General features: G+C 40.1%; 2 protein-coding genes and 1 pseudogene across 3 annotated transcripts in view; 1 reads left to right on the top strand and 2 right to left on the bottom strand.

The window, feature by feature from the left end:
* Window positions 1-2,010: 2,010 nt before the first annotated feature.
* Window positions 2,011-5,106, top strand: LOC116042099. Of its 2 annotated transcripts, none has more exons than XM_031288229.2 (4): window positions 2,011-2,275; window positions 2,589-2,725; window positions 2,813-3,010; window positions 3,908-5,106. In XM_031288229.2, exons 1-4 carry the CDS (start codon window positions 2,210-2,212, stop codon window positions 4,965-4,967), a joined length of 1,461 nt encoding a protein of 486 aa, XP_031144089.1. In that variant the 5' UTR covers window positions 2,011-2,209; the 3' UTR covers window positions 4,968-5,106. The 2 variants fall into 2 exon arrangements, with proteins under 2 accessions (XP_031144089.1, XP_031144090.1); XM_031288230.2 differs by having other exon boundaries at window positions 2,613-2,725.
* Window positions 5,107-9,329: 4,223 nt separating this feature from the next.
* LOC116042058 (deoxynucleoside triphosphate triphosphohydrolase SAMHD1-like) overlaps window positions 9,330-18,097 on the bottom strand; it is a 120,607-nt gene continuing 111,839 nt past the window's right edge. The window contains exon 14 of the transcript XR_004896022.1: window positions 9,330-9,463. The gene's annotated coding sequence lies outside the window, so the exon portion shown is untranslated. The remainder of the gene's footprint in view (window positions 9,464-18,097) is intronic.
* LOC116042098 overlaps window positions 9,474-18,097 on the bottom strand; it is a 32,310-nt pseudogene continuing 23,686 nt past the window's right edge.

Consider the following 18,097-nt stretch of genomic DNA (forward strand, 5'->3'; position numbering starts at 1 on the left):
CCCTTGTCTCCAAGCAGAACACCAGAGAATTCACCTGAGAACACAACATGTAATAGTTAGAACAAGAAGTATAGTTAAACTGTTGACACTATCATGATGTCCAAGGTGCTTATCAATAAAATGCCTGTGGCTTGCCTTGTGAAAGTCGCTGGGAAATTGTAGAGGCCCTAAAGACTCTGGAGTCATGGACCGAGCCAGGCCACTTTGCCTCTACATTGCTGAAAATGCAGTCAGCATCACAGATCATCTGAAGCAATAGGTTGTGTCAAGGTCATTTCATGCTCAGAATTAATTTAGGCCTATGCAGTTGACAGACAACATAAGTACTTACCTGCACATTGATACTGTGGAATGATTTTCTATTCACAAAGTCTCCCTCATGAGCACCTGAGGGACGTTTTATTCTAATGTGAGTGCAGTCCAGTGCACCTATAACATTAGGGAAACCTGTAACACAAAATAATGAGTATTGGCCTACTGTGACAGTAACACGATTCTGTAATCTGTAATTCATGTTAGGCCCACCTGCAATTTTGTAGAATTCCTCCTTAATGTAGCATGGTCTTTTGTGTCCGGGAAAGGTAATGAAGATGTTCAAGAATCCTTTCAGTGCTGAATACATTGTTCTAATTGAACGGCAAACTGTGGCTTTGCTTAGATTTTCTGCATCTCCAACTGCATATAAAAACATGCCACTAGCAAAGAACCGTAGCCCTATACACACTGTCTGTGGGATGGTGAGGGCATGGCTCCGAGATGTGCGGTGCTGAATTTTGGGACCCAGCAGTCTGCACAGATAGCGTATGCCATCAGCACTAAATCTGTATCGCTCATACAGATGGCTGTTGTCGAAAGCCAAAGGGTCCGACCGGTCCCGAAAAACTCTTTCCCGTCGGAAAGCCCTTCTCAGTAGTAGTGCTTCTTCATCCAGCACGTCGTCTATGAACGGGCACGCCATAGTAAATGAAGAAACACACAAGCAGCCAGGGAGCTTTATATATTGTTCATATATTAATGAGTTTATCGAAAACAGCCTTGGAACTTCATCCGCCATTTAAACTTTATATATTCACCAAACCTCGAAAAACACACAGTGCAGACGTCTTCATAAATACAATATAGTTTAACAGTAATGAAAAGGCTATCAATACCTATAAAAAGTAATAATGGTTGCTAAAATAAATACTGGAACATTTATAAATGTCAGGATTGAAATCGCTTTATTTGCCAAATGTAGAATATAGATCTGTCAATCTGACGTGGTGATGATTGTTGAAACTAATAATTTGGGCTATAGTCCAAACAATTAGTAATATGTTGACAAAAATGATTTTACTATTCCTATTTAACTCAGAAGGTATCGAAAATAATAATAAAACCAACAAACTTGTGGTAAACAGTGAGATTAACATATTTGAAAAGTGACGATAAAGTACAACTTTACCCGACGTCTGTAATCAGATATAAAAACATGGAATAACTAGGCCTATTAAAGAACACATTCGTTTCGCTGATTAGAGTGACTGCTGGGTGATCAGAAAAGGCTCCAGGATTAAATAAATCCTGGCTGTTAGCCTGGTCGGGAGCAGGCTAGCTGCACAGAATAAATCTCCATGGTGATTTATGTGCCTCCACTTTCGTGAAACCGAGTAAAGGCTTAAATCATCCAGGATAACTGATAAATCCCGGCTTAATCCCTTATCTTGGTTTTGTGAAATAGGCCTCAGGCAACAGAAATGTCCAAAACCACAACAATTAGGGCAGTTAAAGGACTAAGTAATGTCAGTTACACAGCTGTATCTATCTAAAGGTTACTAATGTTAGCTGACATTAGTCAGCCTATGTAACTGGCAAAACCAGACTAAGTAAGGCTGCAGCGATACACTAATGAGTGTTTTATTGCTTATGAACTTAACTTTTCACATGAAAAAGGAAAATTGTGTGATATTGATTTTTTTTTTTAAATAAACAGTTGTGTGTGTATGTGTGTGTGTGTGTGTGTGTGTGTGTGTGTGTGTGTGTGTGTGTTTGTGTATGTTTGTGTGTGTGTAACCGTGACACATGTGGAAGTAGAATGTATAGAATGTTCTACAGTTCCACAGGTGGAATTATGGCTTTCTACTCCATTATGACCATTCTCTTCTAAAGTCACTATTAACTCAGCAGAGGCACAGGGAACACATCTACACAGACCTTCACAGAGTCAACTATGGAAAGATTAGGATACTTAACAGAACAAACATGCCGTACATCATCGCTCCACATGGATATCATGGTAAGATATTCAAATATACAACAGTTAATTGTTTCCCCTGAAGGCAACATTGTATAACAGTTGTATTTGGATCCTAAGCTCTTGAAATGCACAGATTTATATATGGTCTATTGTCTAGTCTATGGTATATTATGTCTACTATGGTTTATTAAAGCTTGCAGATTGAATTCAAGGATTGTTTTTGAATTGTGCTCAGCACCAATAGCCAACCATAACTGTTAATAGTGTTGTCAGATTATGAACACAGATTTTCTTACAATCCATCCCAAGGAGAAGTGTTTAGTTGATGAGTAAAAGATGGCTGTTTCTACAGCCTGATGTTTTTTCTTCCTGTCAGAGTTCACCAGAGGAACTAGGAGAGGATAGGTGCAGTGATTTGGAGCTGCCTCTGCTCACATCAGAGACTTTGGATGAAGTGGTCATGTTATATTTGGAGTTTTTGACAAATGAGTAAGTCAAAGTTAAAAGTCATCAATCAGCTGGTAAACACTGGTTAGATGTTTGTTTGGCTTAACCATTCCTAATCTCTTCTTCCAGACACTGGCTGTTGCTGGCAGCTGGCAACATTGATTCTGCCACAGTCATACTGCTGTCCGATCTGTGTCACGAGGTTGTCCAGACGGTCTCCGACAAGGTCCTGGATGTTGTGGCACCTCAGGTTTATAGCAAGACTTGGGGCCACACTTTCATGGAGAGTGCCAGCAACCCCAGCAACACTTCTGTCACAATGTACCTGTAAGTCAAAAGCTTCCACAGTAACTGTGTTATTCACTTCCATCTTCTTCTCAGGCATCATTACTCAGGTTGTTCTCATGAACCATTTGTACATACAGTATAGCTACTAAAGGAAAGCACTGTAAGCACTCCACATATGGCTGGGTCATAAAACACAACCCTTTCAACCCAGGGAGCAGAGTTAGCGTCCTTGGGCAAACAAAAGATGTTCACTCAGGAAATGCTTTTTTGTGTTTTTAATCCAAACCACAATCTTTTTTCTAATCTTAACTAGTCATTTTTGGTGCTAAAATTAACTGTCGGTGCCGCATGACGCTCACTTATTCACTCCTAAACTTAACTGTAATGTCAGCTGAAACGACCAGCAGCTCACAGTCACCTTTTGTCTGCTAAATTTAACCGCTAAGAAAAGCTAAACTTATGTGTTTTTGTTATGTGACCGGTCGTTACATGACCAGCCAGTGGTCGCCGAATTTTGTAGGATATCATACGAACCCGTTCTTGTGAATGCGCTGCATTACTGTATGTCGACTCCAGATTCTAGTGCTGAATACTATCATCAGATGTCAGAGTTGAGTTTGATCCCTCACGTTCTGAAAAATGTTCAGAGGGCGATACCAGTAGGAAGTGTTTAAAGCAACACTAGAGAACTTTTCCCACATCGGTCCCCCTACAGGTTGGAAGCGGAATTGTCCATTACATTACATTGTCCCGTTCATTCGAACTTCAGAGCCGCTGCCCGATCTGGCAAACTTGCATAATATAATTTAATGTAATGGACAATTCCGCTTCCAACCTGTAGGGGGACCGAAGCGGGAAAAGTTATCTAGTGTTGCTTTAAATGTCACTGCCCAGAGCAGATCAGTTGACTAAAATATGATTGTTTCTCTTTTTAAGGGACGAGATTGAATCTCCACAAAGGGAGCATAACTATCACTCAGTGACAGTGGATGATATCCAAGCCAGCCTTGGACATTCACTTCACCAGTGTCTTGGAGAAGCGTTAGAAGTCGTAGAGGAGAGTTCTGACGACTCTGAACAACTGCTGCAGCTGGTTGCAGAAGAGGTGGCCAAGAAGGTCAACCGCACACTGGCCGTTATCACGCAGTCAACTTCTTCCTCACCACCGGAGGAATCTGTTGAGTGTGTTACACCACAATCAACTAAACAAATGGTTTTTCATGTTGCCAACAAACTGAGCAGATGCATGGTCCGGAAGTACCAGATTAAGCCTTCTGAAGAATTACGCCTGGTCAGCGTTTCATCTTGGGCCTCCAGTCCAGACGACGAGAGCGTGGTTGAGGAGTTCAACTCAGAGAGTACCATCGGCTCTCTAGTGGAGTCACACAGTTCAGACCTAACCATTTCTGTGAGCTCAGTGTCTCCAGCCACTACCAAAGAGGAGTTATCCCAGGGAGAGAAGACCTTTCTGGCTGTGTTCCTTGGTAAGCTGCTGGACCACATCGTCCACTCCAGCAAGACATCAGTGATGGACTTTAACTTTGATGGAATTTTGAAGAATCTGACGAGGATTGTGGAAGAAACCGGTATTACTCTCCCACAAACTGTTGGAAACCTCCACCGTACCATCTTTAAGAAGCTTTGTCTGGAGTTTGGATCCACAAAGCTACTGCGAGCTGCCATCGTGTCTGAAGGTATGGCCTTCGAGGAGGCGGTTGCTAGGGAATTGCGAGTACAGCAGCAGAAAGCTACACATAAAAAACCCAGCTTTGTTACAAACGTGAGGAGGATTTTCAGAAGAAAAAGCAACAAAGTAGCTCCTGCGTGTGAAGTCGACACATTCAACAGTCAAGTGGCTCCCGTGGAGAGTGAATCGACACCCCGGCATCAGAAGAAACAGAAGAGCGCCGTCATCATCGGGATGTTCTCTGCCGTGGCTAGGATTCTGAAGAAGCCCTTCACCTCCAGCATCAGACGAGGATCACAGGATAACTAGCTCACACAAGTATCCAACATTCAGGGCCAGATATGCGTACATATAGTGAATATAGCGTTATCAATGCCATGGCCAACCCGCAGAAAGCGCACGCTGTGATACTTCAGCTTACGTCGTATTTACCAAACCTGCAGTTTATCGGGTAATCAGCGCCTTTCTCCGCCCACTATACCGTAAATTGTGCTGTAGCAACGCGTTAAGTACTGGTGCTATGATACAGCTGAGTGCAGACTGCGATATTCCCACTGCTGATGCTATGACTGTATGAAATAATATTAGTAATGTAGCGAGGAGTTTAACAACTGCTGGAATGGAATGTGAACGCTGAGTCGGAGATTCGATGTCGTCTTTGAGTTCTTCCAGTAACTGTAATACTATATGGCTTAATCTGCTGCTTAATCTGTAACACTTAATGATTTTGTGTTCACTCAACTGAAAAAGTGTGAAACTTTTCAGCTCATCTCCTTGACCTATGTCTTCTTCTTGCTCGGATTACTGCTGCCATTTCACCAGGAGGCATATGCCAGGAAACCCGCTTGCGGCTGGTTTACACCTGCTTTTAAGAGGCGGAGAATTTTCACCGCAAAATAGAGGCGCGCTTTCACGGGCGGATTTTGTACATACCGCGGAATACATAATTAGGCACACTTTACGCTTCCCCTCCCATCTCTTTATGGAAAACTCCCACTTTCCCCTTCACCCTCCCATGAATGCATATGCATGACAAGGAAAAGCACAATTTGCTATTTTCAGTCCCCGCGACAGGCAGTCTGCGCTTTTACCTTAGTACGGTCTGTTTTTACATACCTCGCCATGCTTTTAGGCGCACGTTGTGAAACAAATACGCCTGAAGTGGGCGCAAAAGCGTTATTACATCTGGCCCTCAGTCTTTCCTCAATATCTTTTCTTTTCTGCTTTGCTTTCATCTTGAAAAACATAAAACTTTATAATGACATGGGTCATTTTTCAAGATGAATGCACACTCTTAAAATGGATGTGTAAGTCTAGTTTCCAAAAGTGTTTTTGGAGTTTGTACAGGGCCCAGGGTTATTATAGTAAACTAATACTGAAACTAAAACAAAAATAAGCAGTGACAAATATTGTTAGTAAACAGAAAAACTAAAACTAAACTGAAAACTACAACAAAGGTTAAACAGTAGTACCTGGTTAAAAAAAATAAAATAACAGTACATAAAAAATGAACATGAGCTCATTTCAGTTTTGTTTTTTTAGCTTTAGTCTGTGTCGTCAAGGTTGATTGAAACATTTTGGTTGCCTAAAAATGTCCTGGTCAGCCTTTGGTAGCACTTTGTCCCTGTTTACTCTCTTTGTCGCGTCATCCTCCCCAGCTCCACCCTGTCATCCAAATATGGTCAATTCTGGCTCCAAAACCCCAAGATGGCGCAGCCAAAATGCAAACTCCCCACTACAAAACTGCAGTTCACAAACCAATGGGTGACATCACTATGCTGCGTCCATTATTTTTCCAGTCTGTGATACAAACACATCTTTTATAAGAGTGAGGGCAGCACTGTGGCCCCCGTGTATGTTGGGTTTTCCCCGGGTGCTCCGGTTTCCTCCCACTTTTCAAAGACATGCAGCCCAATTGGAATCTCTTAATTACCCACACATCTGCATTTTGTCTGGACTTCAATAAATGCTGATAATAAAATGCTGATAAATCAAATTAACGGTTGTGATGTCTCTTTTGTCATTATTTACTATCAGAGGTAGAATAAGAGTCAGAGCACTTTCTCTAGAAATGTTGAAGGTAAACGAGTCAGCTGGTCTCCAGAAAATCTAATCCAACCACTAGATGGCCACAAAGAAGCTTCACACTCACACGTCATCTCATTGTGACACAAACTAGCTGGGCTTAAAGGTGTATATATACTGGATACACTGTAAACCCAGATGTAGTTGTAATTAAACTTCATAGTGGTCACTACTATTCTTTCATGTTTTGTTTAAAACCATATTCATTTCTAAATCACATTAGTTGTTTGTAATAATCAGCTTAAGTATGCAGTGCACAGATCATATTTAGCAGAGATAACTAAGGTGGTAAGTTTCTGTATGGGAGGGGCGGGGTCATTGGAACTGTTCTTGGCTGAAGTGGTGCAAAGGCTCATGGGAGAAAAAAAACATGTTCTGATTGTTTTCTGTCCTGGTTAAAGTGTGTTTTAATAATGTTCTGTTAATGTTTTGGGTGTACATTGATGTTATCTGGGTTTTAGTTTAGTATGGTTGATTTAGTCTTCATGTTTGTCTACATTTATTGTTGCACCATGACCGAGACCTGGGGGGGGGGGGGGACTGAACATACATGCAGAACATGATGGAAAATACAATCTGAGAATTGTTATCCTTTCTGTTTTACTAGAACTAATGTATTGAGTACATTGATCTTAAAATCAGGCTGTCATAAGGAAAAAAACATGTAGAGCAGTTCTTTCTGTAGTTTTGTTAAGTATAACCTAGTCTGATTTTGTTATGTAACCTGACTTGAGAAACTCAATTAATACAACTTGACCTGTTAAGCAACACAAAAGCCGCTTTCTGACCGGAGGGATTTTTGCAGTTCCTAAAACATAAAATTCCTAGAACCCTTTTTTTCTCGTGTTCTGACTGGACCAATTTGGGGATTTTTAAGTCCCTCTGGCAGCAGTTCCTGTAACTCTTTCAGCTCCTACTTCAGGCCAGGCTCTTTTCTCTGTTCCCTTTTCAGCATATGAACCTAGGTCAACGAGGGTCGGGTTTCTGGTACAGACAGACCAACAATGGGACAATTTTAACAATTTTCGCCATCTTATTCATCACTAATTTCACTTCTGACAACATTTTAAGCGAGAAATGAACTGTTTAGATTTGGAATATAGGCAGTCTTGCGTAAATTGATGCCGAATTGACAATTTGCTTCAAAGTTTTCAGAGTTGAGAAGCTCCATGAAGTGAGGCGACAGCCAGCAGGCCCCTGCCCCGGCCTCTAGCTCGTCGCTGGGCCAGTCATGCTCAGAGACCCCGCTGTCAGCTGGAGGTCTCTCAGACCGCTCTCGTAAATAAGAGGCTTTTATTTCACCGTTGACGGATTGTTTGTTGAAATATCACAACACATGTCCATCATAAGATTTCTTATTTTTTATTGTCTTTTCGGAGTTAAACTCCACAAGCGTGTCCTGTGGCTGGCCGTTACACACACACACACACACACACACACACACACACACACACACACACACACACACATCCACAGCGCAGCAGGCAGAGGTGGGGGGAGAGAGAGATACGTTTCTCTTCGGGAGACTTGTTTAAATTATGACAAATATGCTATATACATTAGATTTAGTATTGAGTTCATACTTTTCTTGGTGTATTTGTTTTCTGATTTTAACACTATAAAGACCGTTGCCGTGCTTGCATCACACCCTTACCCCTCCTACCAGTCCCTATGGCCACTTGGCCAGTGGGAATACAATTGGAAAAAAATGGTTTTGGGGGAGAGTAGTTAATAGATCTGTTTAGAAGTGGACTTTTCCTAGAACTACGTTCCTGTAACTACTTGGTTGGAAAGCGGCTTATGTAACTTTTAGCTGCAGCTGTAGTTCCAATGAGACAACCTGTCTCAATCCCTTGTGGGGGGAGGGGCTTAGGAGATGTTTTGGGCTTTAGTGGAAAGGGGGGAGGGACTGAGAAGTTGTTGATGTTCACATTTTTTGGCTAAGTCCTGGATCTTCACAATCCTACCTACGGCACCATGTGTAAAAACTTAAACCGTTTAAGGCAAATGGTTTCCACGCAAATTTCTAATAAAGTCAACTAATTTTGTATAACATTATAAACATTACAGACACAGGAAGACACAGAGCCATCACTGGCTCCATGGTTGTTGCTTAAGACTAGGGTTAAGATCAGGTAGGTCAGGGTTAGGGAAGGGTTGGGGTTAGTGACACTGTTTATTTCTGTCTAAATGATATTTTGTTTAAATAAACAGTATTCTTAGTGTGTATAGAGCCAGCATATTTTCACATGTACATGAGTGAATTAAGGTTTTATTTCAACCAAACCAGAATGTTGATTGTTGGAACAAACCATTTAAATAAACAATAATTTGATCAAAAACTGTCTTGGATTATCTCAGGTTTGGTGATTTTGGGGCTGTTTCATTTAACAAAGACATTGCAAAAAAAAAAGACTATCAGTGATTAAAAAGACTTACTGAAGAATATAATAAGCAATTACACAGTACTTCATTGAGTTTTAATCATTGCAGACTACTTGACTAAGTGTTGGAATTGATATGACTTAATAGCACTGAGACATTTCCCTTAAAAGTGTGTTTGATGATCAAACTAAAACAAAGATATGTGTATAATGTTGAACAGGGCTCTAAAGAAACTGAGTATATGACCCAAACATGCAGTAATGTATCCTGGTACTCTGAAATCATTTGTTTTTGGAGAAAAATGGTGTCTAGTACTACACTGTGCTCATACTCACCTTATAGAATTGAATTGTTCTGGATATTTCCCCCAGGGATGATTTATGGTGTTGCAATTTCTCCATACTGCATGTAAATAAAGACAGAAAGTGTTTAGAGTATTAACAAGAGTGGTTCAGAGTGAGAGATTTGTCATTACTGAGGCAGGCCACTAGACTGAAAGTTTTTAGTCCATGTACAGAAAATAAATTGCTGTTTTGATGACTATATTTATGATTATTCATTCAAGCCAAAATGCCTTAATCCAGGGTGCCTGGGTGGCCTGGTGGAAGAGTGAGAGCCCATATATAGAGGCTCTGTCCTCGATGTAGACGTGGCGTGTTTGGTTCCTGCCTGCAGGGGTTTCCATCGTGTCATTCGACAGTTTCTCTCTTAGCTGTCATAAGCTAGCTAGCTAGCTCTATTGTGTTATGTGACGGTGCTAAGGGATAAAACAAGCTATTAGCCACCTTGGGCTTTAATAAATTGTTACAGGCATTTTCTCCTATTTTCTTAGATCTATAGACCAAACTATCTTAGTTATTGATAACAGAACCTCCAGCCTGAGGGCCCCACACAGTACTTGTCCTGTATATAACAACCTAGATCTAAATATTACCTGAGGGTTTGGCAAGCCCTTAGCTTTACACCACTTGACCAAGTGCCTCCTGGCAGCCTCCAGACTCTGCTCATCAGTCTTCTTCTTCTTACTGTAAACCATGATCAGCTGCTCAGAAAAGCATGCTGGGAGAAGCTTGGACACCTGACAAGAATGACAGCAGCATAGAGTTGAGAATAATGACATAACAGAGGCTGCCTTACAGAGTGGTTGATTTAGTTCTGACCTGGTCTCTGGGGATGTTGAATGCTGTGTCACGGTTTCTCTTGCTGTAGAAATACACATTCTTGATGGGGTCCTGGTCATTCATTCCATAGTCAAAAGTAACGAACTAAACGAAAAGGAGGAGAGAGAAGTCTGTTTTTATATTCCCAAGTAAACTATACCAATGGAGGAAAGCAACATCTTACAAATGAAATGATAATCAACAAAATCCAAGATTTAAAAAAGTAAAGTAAAAGGAATTAGACTAAAAACTCACTAAAACTACAAAGTCCTCTGGTTTCAGCGTTCCCTCAGGGACGGCTGCAGCCAATTTGTCTTTCCAAAGACGAATATCCTCCTTGGGGAGGGAGGAGAGAGGGAGAGAAGTGTGAGGGACATGAGTTTTAAAATGTATTCAGACTTGACAACACACAGTAAAAGTATGTCCACATTAAGCAGTTCAATATAAAAACATCATCTAAAACAACGTTTTTCTCACCCCCCCTAGCACCTGCGAGCTAAAAAACCACCCTTGCAACTTTTCAACTCAGCGTCAGGAATTATTGTGTTATATCAGGTCTTGCGATGTAACGGATTGCTTCACAGCACTGCACACATACACCCGTTCAGGAACCGACTAACAAGGTAGCGATGGAGTTTTTCACACTATCGTCATGGCTGAGCCGGCAAAAAAAGAAGCAGAAAGCTAGGAAAGCATTGTCGGAGGAACAGAGAAAGAGGAAACGGCAGACTGACCGAGAGAGGAGTCAGACACGAGGAAACATAGGAGCTGCTAAACAGTGTTGCCACAGTTACTTTGAAAAAGTAACTTAGTTACTTTACAGATTACTTGCTTTTAAAAGTAATTTAGTTACTTTACAGATTACTTGATTTTAAAAGTAACTAAGTTAGATTACAAGTTACTTTATTAGTTACATTCAGCAGCTGCTGACAACACCCCGCCGCCGCCTCAACATAAAAATGACAACCGTGACAAAGCTGTTCTGTGAGGCAACTCGGCATTGCCAGTAGGCCCCTAGTAGGGATCTTGTTTGTTATGGCACGAAACGAAGGCGAGTCAACCGTGTTTAAGGGCAGCATTTCCTCTACAACATACTGCTCGACCAACTTCTTCAACTCTCCCCCACTTACTGGTTTTGCACCGAAGTCCAGCTTTTGTTGTTTGGGTGGTGGGGGACCTCCTGCTCTCTGCTTTGCACCACCTGGTGGGACTTGCTCTGTAAGTTTGACTGCAGTGCTGTGACTCCAAATGTTTCTTCAAATTTGACGTAGTGTTTTTGTAGCTAGATAGCACTTTGTCGCCACCAGCACAGAGTGTACAACGAACCTTAATATTGCCATCTTTAGCTGACACAAGCTCAAAATAGTGACTGTATTTACAGCTAGAAAACGCGCATCTCTCTCCTCCCTCCATTGTTGTTTACGTTTGTGTCGCTGCGTGGTACACGCTAACTGTCCACATGCTGAAAACGTGACCTGTCCACATGCTAAAAACGTGACCTGTCCTCATGCTGAAAACGTGACCTGTCCACATGCTGAAAACGTGACCTGTCCACATGCTAAAAACGTGACTTGTCGTCGCATACGTGACTTCACTCCCCGAGATGCAAGAAGAAAGCAAAAACAATATATAATTTTACTAAGGAAAATGACAAAAATAGTAACGCACAGTGACTTGGATAAGTAACTTTAATCTGATTACTGGTTTGGAAATAGTAATGCGTTAGATTACTCGTTACTGAAAAAAGTGGTCAGATTAGAGTAACGCGTTACTCTAATCTTACAAGTAACGCGTTACCCGGCATCACTACTGCTAAATATCTATTCCGAAGTCGTAGGGGGAGCTCTATAGAGAAACCTCCCAGCAAAAAGCGAAAAAACCAAAACTGCGACCAAAACTGCATAGCACCCCTTTAAAATGCCCTCCATCTTGACAACTCACAGTAAAAGTACTTCCACATGACTTTGTTTTTCAATTATGGCTCTCTGTCCACACTAAAAGAGAGCTTTTCCAAAACTCTTCAGAGTGTATGAATGTTAAAACACCAGATATATGTAAATATCAACAACTATATTGGGACTCTGGCTGTATTAAGGGAGCAGGAGGGGACTGGCAGGGTAACCAGCAGTGTCTGTAGTCCAGTCACAGACGGACTCTGTATGGCAGCAAAGTTAGAGGACAACTTAGTCATCTCGATCTAGTCAGACAATGTAGCGACCATAAAAAGCCCCTTACCAGACAGTTTTGTTATTTAACAATTATTTAACTAAAAAAAAAAGGACTATTTTTCATTGACTGTTTCACTGTGGGCAGGGGTCTCTATGAAAATGACCTGGAAAAGCTAATGTGGACGCAAGTAGTTTTCATAAAACAAAATCTGTTTTCTTGTAAATGTAGTCCAAACAACATTTGATCCTATGATTTAGTTCCCACTGCTATCACATCCTCAATGTAAAATAATAGAGACAACAGTAACAAGCAATGTGCACTTATCAACCACAAAAGGAGCACAGCAGCTATGTTATATCAAAACCTGTTTTTGTAATATTCAGTGTTATCATAGCCTCAGTAAGAATATACAGTATAATGTGTCAAACAGAAGTGTGATGTAATACAGGTACACAAAGACATTAATGCACACCCTGGTCAGGACTTGTCTAGGCTTGGTTTCACCCAGAAACCTGTAGTGGTCTCGAGAGATGATCCTTTCTAGAATCTTCTTTGCCTCAGCCAGCTCCACAGAGGGAGAGTTGAGTATTTGTTCAAACACATGATCTACAGGACAAACCGAGTGAAAGACAGCTGAGTTAGAACCATACACTGTATAGAACAAACTAAAGAAAAGGTCACAAATTCATTCATAATGTTTTACAAATAAATTATTGATTGATAACAGAGGCAGAACTCAAATAATTAAGCAATATAAATAGGCCTATGCAATTAATCATTAATTCTCTTCTTGAAAATGTTTTTTTCTTTATATTTATGATTATTCTATAAAACTACTACTACCATAACATTAATTTTATCTAAACAATTTGGATAAAAGTTAGGCATGTATATCACCTATTAAAACTTTCTTATTTACGGGACCGGTTGTCATCTATTATTTAACATGTACATTAATGTACATGTACAGTAACTGAAAGGATGGGTGAAGGAGGTGGGAGATTATAGTGGCTGTCCTGAGTACTGTCCAGGTGTGAAGTTCTGTTAGGGGGGTTGTTGGGGAGCCTATTATCTTGCTGGCCTGATTGGTGATTTGTGACTATCTGTTAAATCAAATTGCACAATTGTAGCTTAGCAACAGTAACTAGGAACAGAAAGTTCAGGATTTCTCCACGTGCTAAAGCGATGTGCATGGAGCTACAGTAAAAGCATTGCTAGTATGTAGAGTTTAGATGGTTGTGTCTTTTATTTAACCTTTAGGATATAGCCTTACATTTTCCTAAATGTTCCTTATTTAACTTAAGGACTAACTAGCTCTATACTGCAACACTGTTTCCACGTCTTCTACATAGATAATAGTGAGGCTTCTGACTCTTTAGAGTAGCGTGAATGAGAGCCTGTAAAGACAATCTTTGTCTCTCTCAGTGGTCAGAAATATGATTTATATATATATATATGTTTGTGTTAGTTTATAAATTGTGGTGAGCGAGCTAGCTAAGCTGTTATTGTTATAACTAGGGCTGTTAAAATGTACTTGATAATAACGAGTTAATGCAAATCCCTTTTCATGCAAGTTCTGTGATTTGGGCCTCGGACTGCTCCATAGTTTTGGAAATCAGGATGGGATGGATAGATGGATAAAGAAAAGGATCTTTTGAATGGCAAGTTCAGCTTCAAAGCCCTTCCAGATGGTTCTTTCTACAAGACTAAAGTTATTTGCATGTACTGTGGATGTGAACTGAGTAACCAACGGAGTACGTCTAGTCTCAAACACCACATGCTGGCCAAGCATACGGCTGATGCTGAGAACCCCCCCCTCCCCCCTCTCCAAAGGCAGCAAACGCTTACATCTTAACATTTACCTTACCAAGGTACCTGTACAATGGGTCTGTTGCTGAAATGCACAAGCTCCACTGTTTTTGTGTTGAGCTGCTTGAAAACTATGTTTAGATACATTTTTAGTGTAAAGTGGGACACTACATTGTGTTAGTATTACCAAGTAATATTACATTCAGGACAATATGCCCATCTGTTGACCCTTGATGGGTTTGAGTTTACCATATTACGCTCCCAGCATATTTTTTGAGCATACAGTACCAGTAGGGACCTTTGAGCTTATTCTGGAGAATATTCTAGACAGTGTTTGTCATTGTTTTGAATTGTTACAATAAGAATAAACATTTGCATAAATAAAGCATATTTGTCCGCTCCCATGTTGATAAGAACATTAAAACCTGAAAAATATCCTTTTTAAAGTACATTTAGAACAAATTAAAAAATGTGTGATTAATTTGTGAGTTAACTATGGACAATCATTGATTAAATACTGCGATTAAATATTTTAATGGATGACAGCCCGCGTTGTAACTAAACTGCTAAACGTAGGTTTTGATATATAGTTCCTCAGCTCCTTGCTTATGCATTAATATGCTGGCATCACCAAAAACAGTGTGCTTTCTGCCAAAATAGTACGACTGTGGGCCTCAATAGTTGATCCTTGTGTGCAGGTAAGAAATCAAAATCCTTAGAATAATTCTGAAAATTGTCAGTTGTTTTTAATGTTAAAACACAAGCTCACAGCACACAGTGGTATCTACAGACCTGTCAGCTTGGTGTAGGCCTCCATGTCACCTATGGCTGTAGAGAGAGTGAACTCCTTCCCTCCTGAGCCTTCAATCTTGATATGCCCGTCTGCTTTTTCAAAGGCCTCTGCGATCCTGGAGGATCATACCCAGCACATTGTGTGACTTTTATGCAAGTATGCATACCACATAATAGAGTGAATTATGAAGCAAATGAAATGAGCTGCATCAGAAGAAGCTAATTGTTGTTAGCGGCCCAACCTGGGAAGGTTAGCTACTCACATATGCTCTATGATCGTGTTCACTTTGTGCTGGTAGGCTCTTCTGTGGAGACAGTTCCTGGTGTAGAACATGTCATACAGATTGCCCACCTCCTGTTTAGAGGATTGTCTATAGTTTAGTCACAACTAATACAGCAAGGCAGCTTTATTTATTCAGCACATTTCAACAACAAGACAATTCAAATTAAAAACATTAAAAAGCAGTTAAAACAATTCAAAACCTTCATTAAAGAGAAAATAAAATAGCTAAAATAGAATAAGACAGGTATAGAATAAAAGCATGAAGATAAGATAAATAGATGCTGTTTTAAAACTGGATTTAACAAAAGCAGGAGTAACGATGTCAGCACCTTGTCTCTACAGCAGATGTGATTCAGCTCGTCTTTTTTCACTTTAATCACTCTGGCAAACTGTATTGTATGTGGAGATGGTCAAAGTTGTTCTGCATGCCCAGGTGGTAGCAGTCCCTGAGAAGAGACAGAGTGAAGACATGTGTAATGGACTTCTTACTTTAAACTAATCAAAGCTACCTGGAGGAAGCTGCATATTGTTAAAATAATCAGATGATTATGATTATGTCCAGGAGAAAATAATACATAGTAGTTTATCACTCTGCATCAAACAATGAATTGCTCTACAGTAGCTGTTCAACAAGCCTCACCTGGCAAAGTAGTCAAACTTGTCCACATCAATGCCGTTGGTTTTGTTGGCCACAACTTCAAAGAGGAAGAATTTGTCCTTTGGCCGACCACAATATGGCCACTGTGGAGATGACAGCATATTAATGGCATTATAATCAATGATGATGATGATACTGACTGTTTTCACTAAACTCACACAGGCAGGACTGACCTGGACTGCTTTAGGGTCCTTCAGTCCTTCAATCATCTGTTTGATGAAATCCATGTCATCGGGCAGAATCAGACCATGGTCCTCCATCTCCAGCTCCAGATTATTAGATTTCACCAGATGGTCAAACATCTCTACAGAGGCCTCTTCATGCTACAAGATACACATTATTAATAATAAACATTATCATGAGACTTTAAAGAGAAAGACATAAAGAAGTAAATAAAGAAGTAAAAAGAGTTTTACAGGATAAACAGACTGTGAGGTCTTGTCTTATCTGTCATGTTCAGACGACACCATTTCTCTAACCTCTTCACCTCTACAACTCTCCACACGCATTGAGAGTGACTCACAGGATGTTGGTTTGTGTGAAAGACTAAAGCACTTTTCATTTTGGCTCATAAACAAACAAGCCAGCACTACACTACAGCCCCTGGCTGGTGGGTTATTATATCACACATCAGACAACAAAAATAATAATTTCTTACCTTCCACTTTGCCATTTTATCACCTAGTGGACCTGGTGGATGTGGTACTTTGGGTATGAACATTTGATCATACAGATGGGAAAAGGGTCCATGTCCTAGATATGGAGAAATAAATATAAAGGAACCTAATGAGGATTGTATGCAGAGTGAACTGAGGTCAACTGTGAAGTGAACTGTTCTATATCTAGTACATCTTACAGGCCTGTTTTGTGTTTTCTGTTGATGCAAACATTTCTTCCATGTTTATTTGTTGATCTGATGAACTCAGCATGAGGAACATTTTATCCAGCATTATTTTCCATCAACACAGCAACATCATTGCAGTCATGCCAAACTCGCAGCTTTACAGTGAGTTTTGAAAAAAAAATACTCTCTACTTTTGCAATGCAAATTTCAAGAGAATTTCTATAAAAGTGAAGTGGTTAGTTATGAATCTTGACTGCTCACTAAAAGAAACTATTGAGTTTCTATTGTATGAGTAATGAATGATTGAAGTAGGAAGTCACTTTTTGTGTGCCAACACTATGGATGCCTTCCAGGAGAGTCTAAAAAGGTCATTATATATTTAAACGATTATTGCACTTGCTGCAAATATTTCCTATTAAAGTCCCTCCCAGTAGGTCAAAGGGACATAACCTTTCACCTCTCTAAAAGGCATTTAATCTGAACCATCTGCAGGAACTCTAACATTTTAATTTGCAGCTCAACACTGAAATGAAAACAGTAGCTTTGTTATGAAGAGAAATGTGCATTGTACATTTTCATGTGAACCATTGCACACATTGTTTTTAGTGTCTGCTTTCATTAGGGACCAGCCGTTAACTGTTAATGCCTGCCATACCCCTTACCATTAAATCAGCACTGGCTTTTATTTGAAAATGTGTGGATAGCTTCACTTTGATTTTATATTGATTTATTTTAAATAAGTTTATTGTGTCATTCATACTATTTCACAGGGCAAGTGCACAGCAGAATGAAGTTATGTTGCATCCGGCTCAGAAATGTAATACAAAAATTGCAAACAAGTGTAAAAATAAAAACTCATGTAAACATAGACATAGTATAATGCACACAGGATAAATACTAGAAACTAAACATTTTCACTCTTAATCAGACCCAGTAATAACCATTTAAAACATATGACATGATGTTATAGTGAAAAGGTGTGTATCACTCACCCAGGTCATGGCAGAGACCAGCAATCTTCACACAAAGGACGTCTCTGTCATTGATGTCGAGTTCCGGCTGCCTTGTACGCAGAGCTTCAACAAGTTGACCTGCCAAGTGCCCCACCCTTCATCACCAGACACAATACACAACAATAAAAAACTCATGAAACAATTACCACACAAGTATTCTGCTGACAAACTGGAAATATGAACTTATATTATATGTATACTAATATATGCAATGTGTTTACTTTGGTTTTATTGATGTTAT

The sequence above is a fragment of the Sander lucioperca genome, chromosome 20, assembly GCF_008315115.2.
Source record: "Sander lucioperca isolate FBNREF2018 chromosome 20, SLUC_FBN_1.2, whole genome shotgun sequence".
Classification (NCBI taxonomy): Eukaryota; Metazoa; Chordata; class Actinopteri; order Perciformes; family Percidae; genus Sander; species Sander lucioperca.

Excerpts from the sequence above, each read along its gene's own strand:
- LOC116042099 (XM_031288229.2), top strand. The coding sequence starts at position 2,210 with ATGGAAAGATTAGGATACTTAACAGAACAAACATGCCGTACATCATCG. Across the intron at positions 2,276-2,588 it reads CGCTCCACATGGATATCATG|CCTGATGTTTTTTCTTCCTG; the intron begins GTAAGATATTCA and ends CTGTTTCTACAG. Across the intron at positions 2,726-2,812 it reads TTGGAGTTTTTGACAAATGA|ACACTGGCTGTTGCTGGCAG; the intron begins GTAAGTCAAAGT and ends CTCTTCTTCCAG.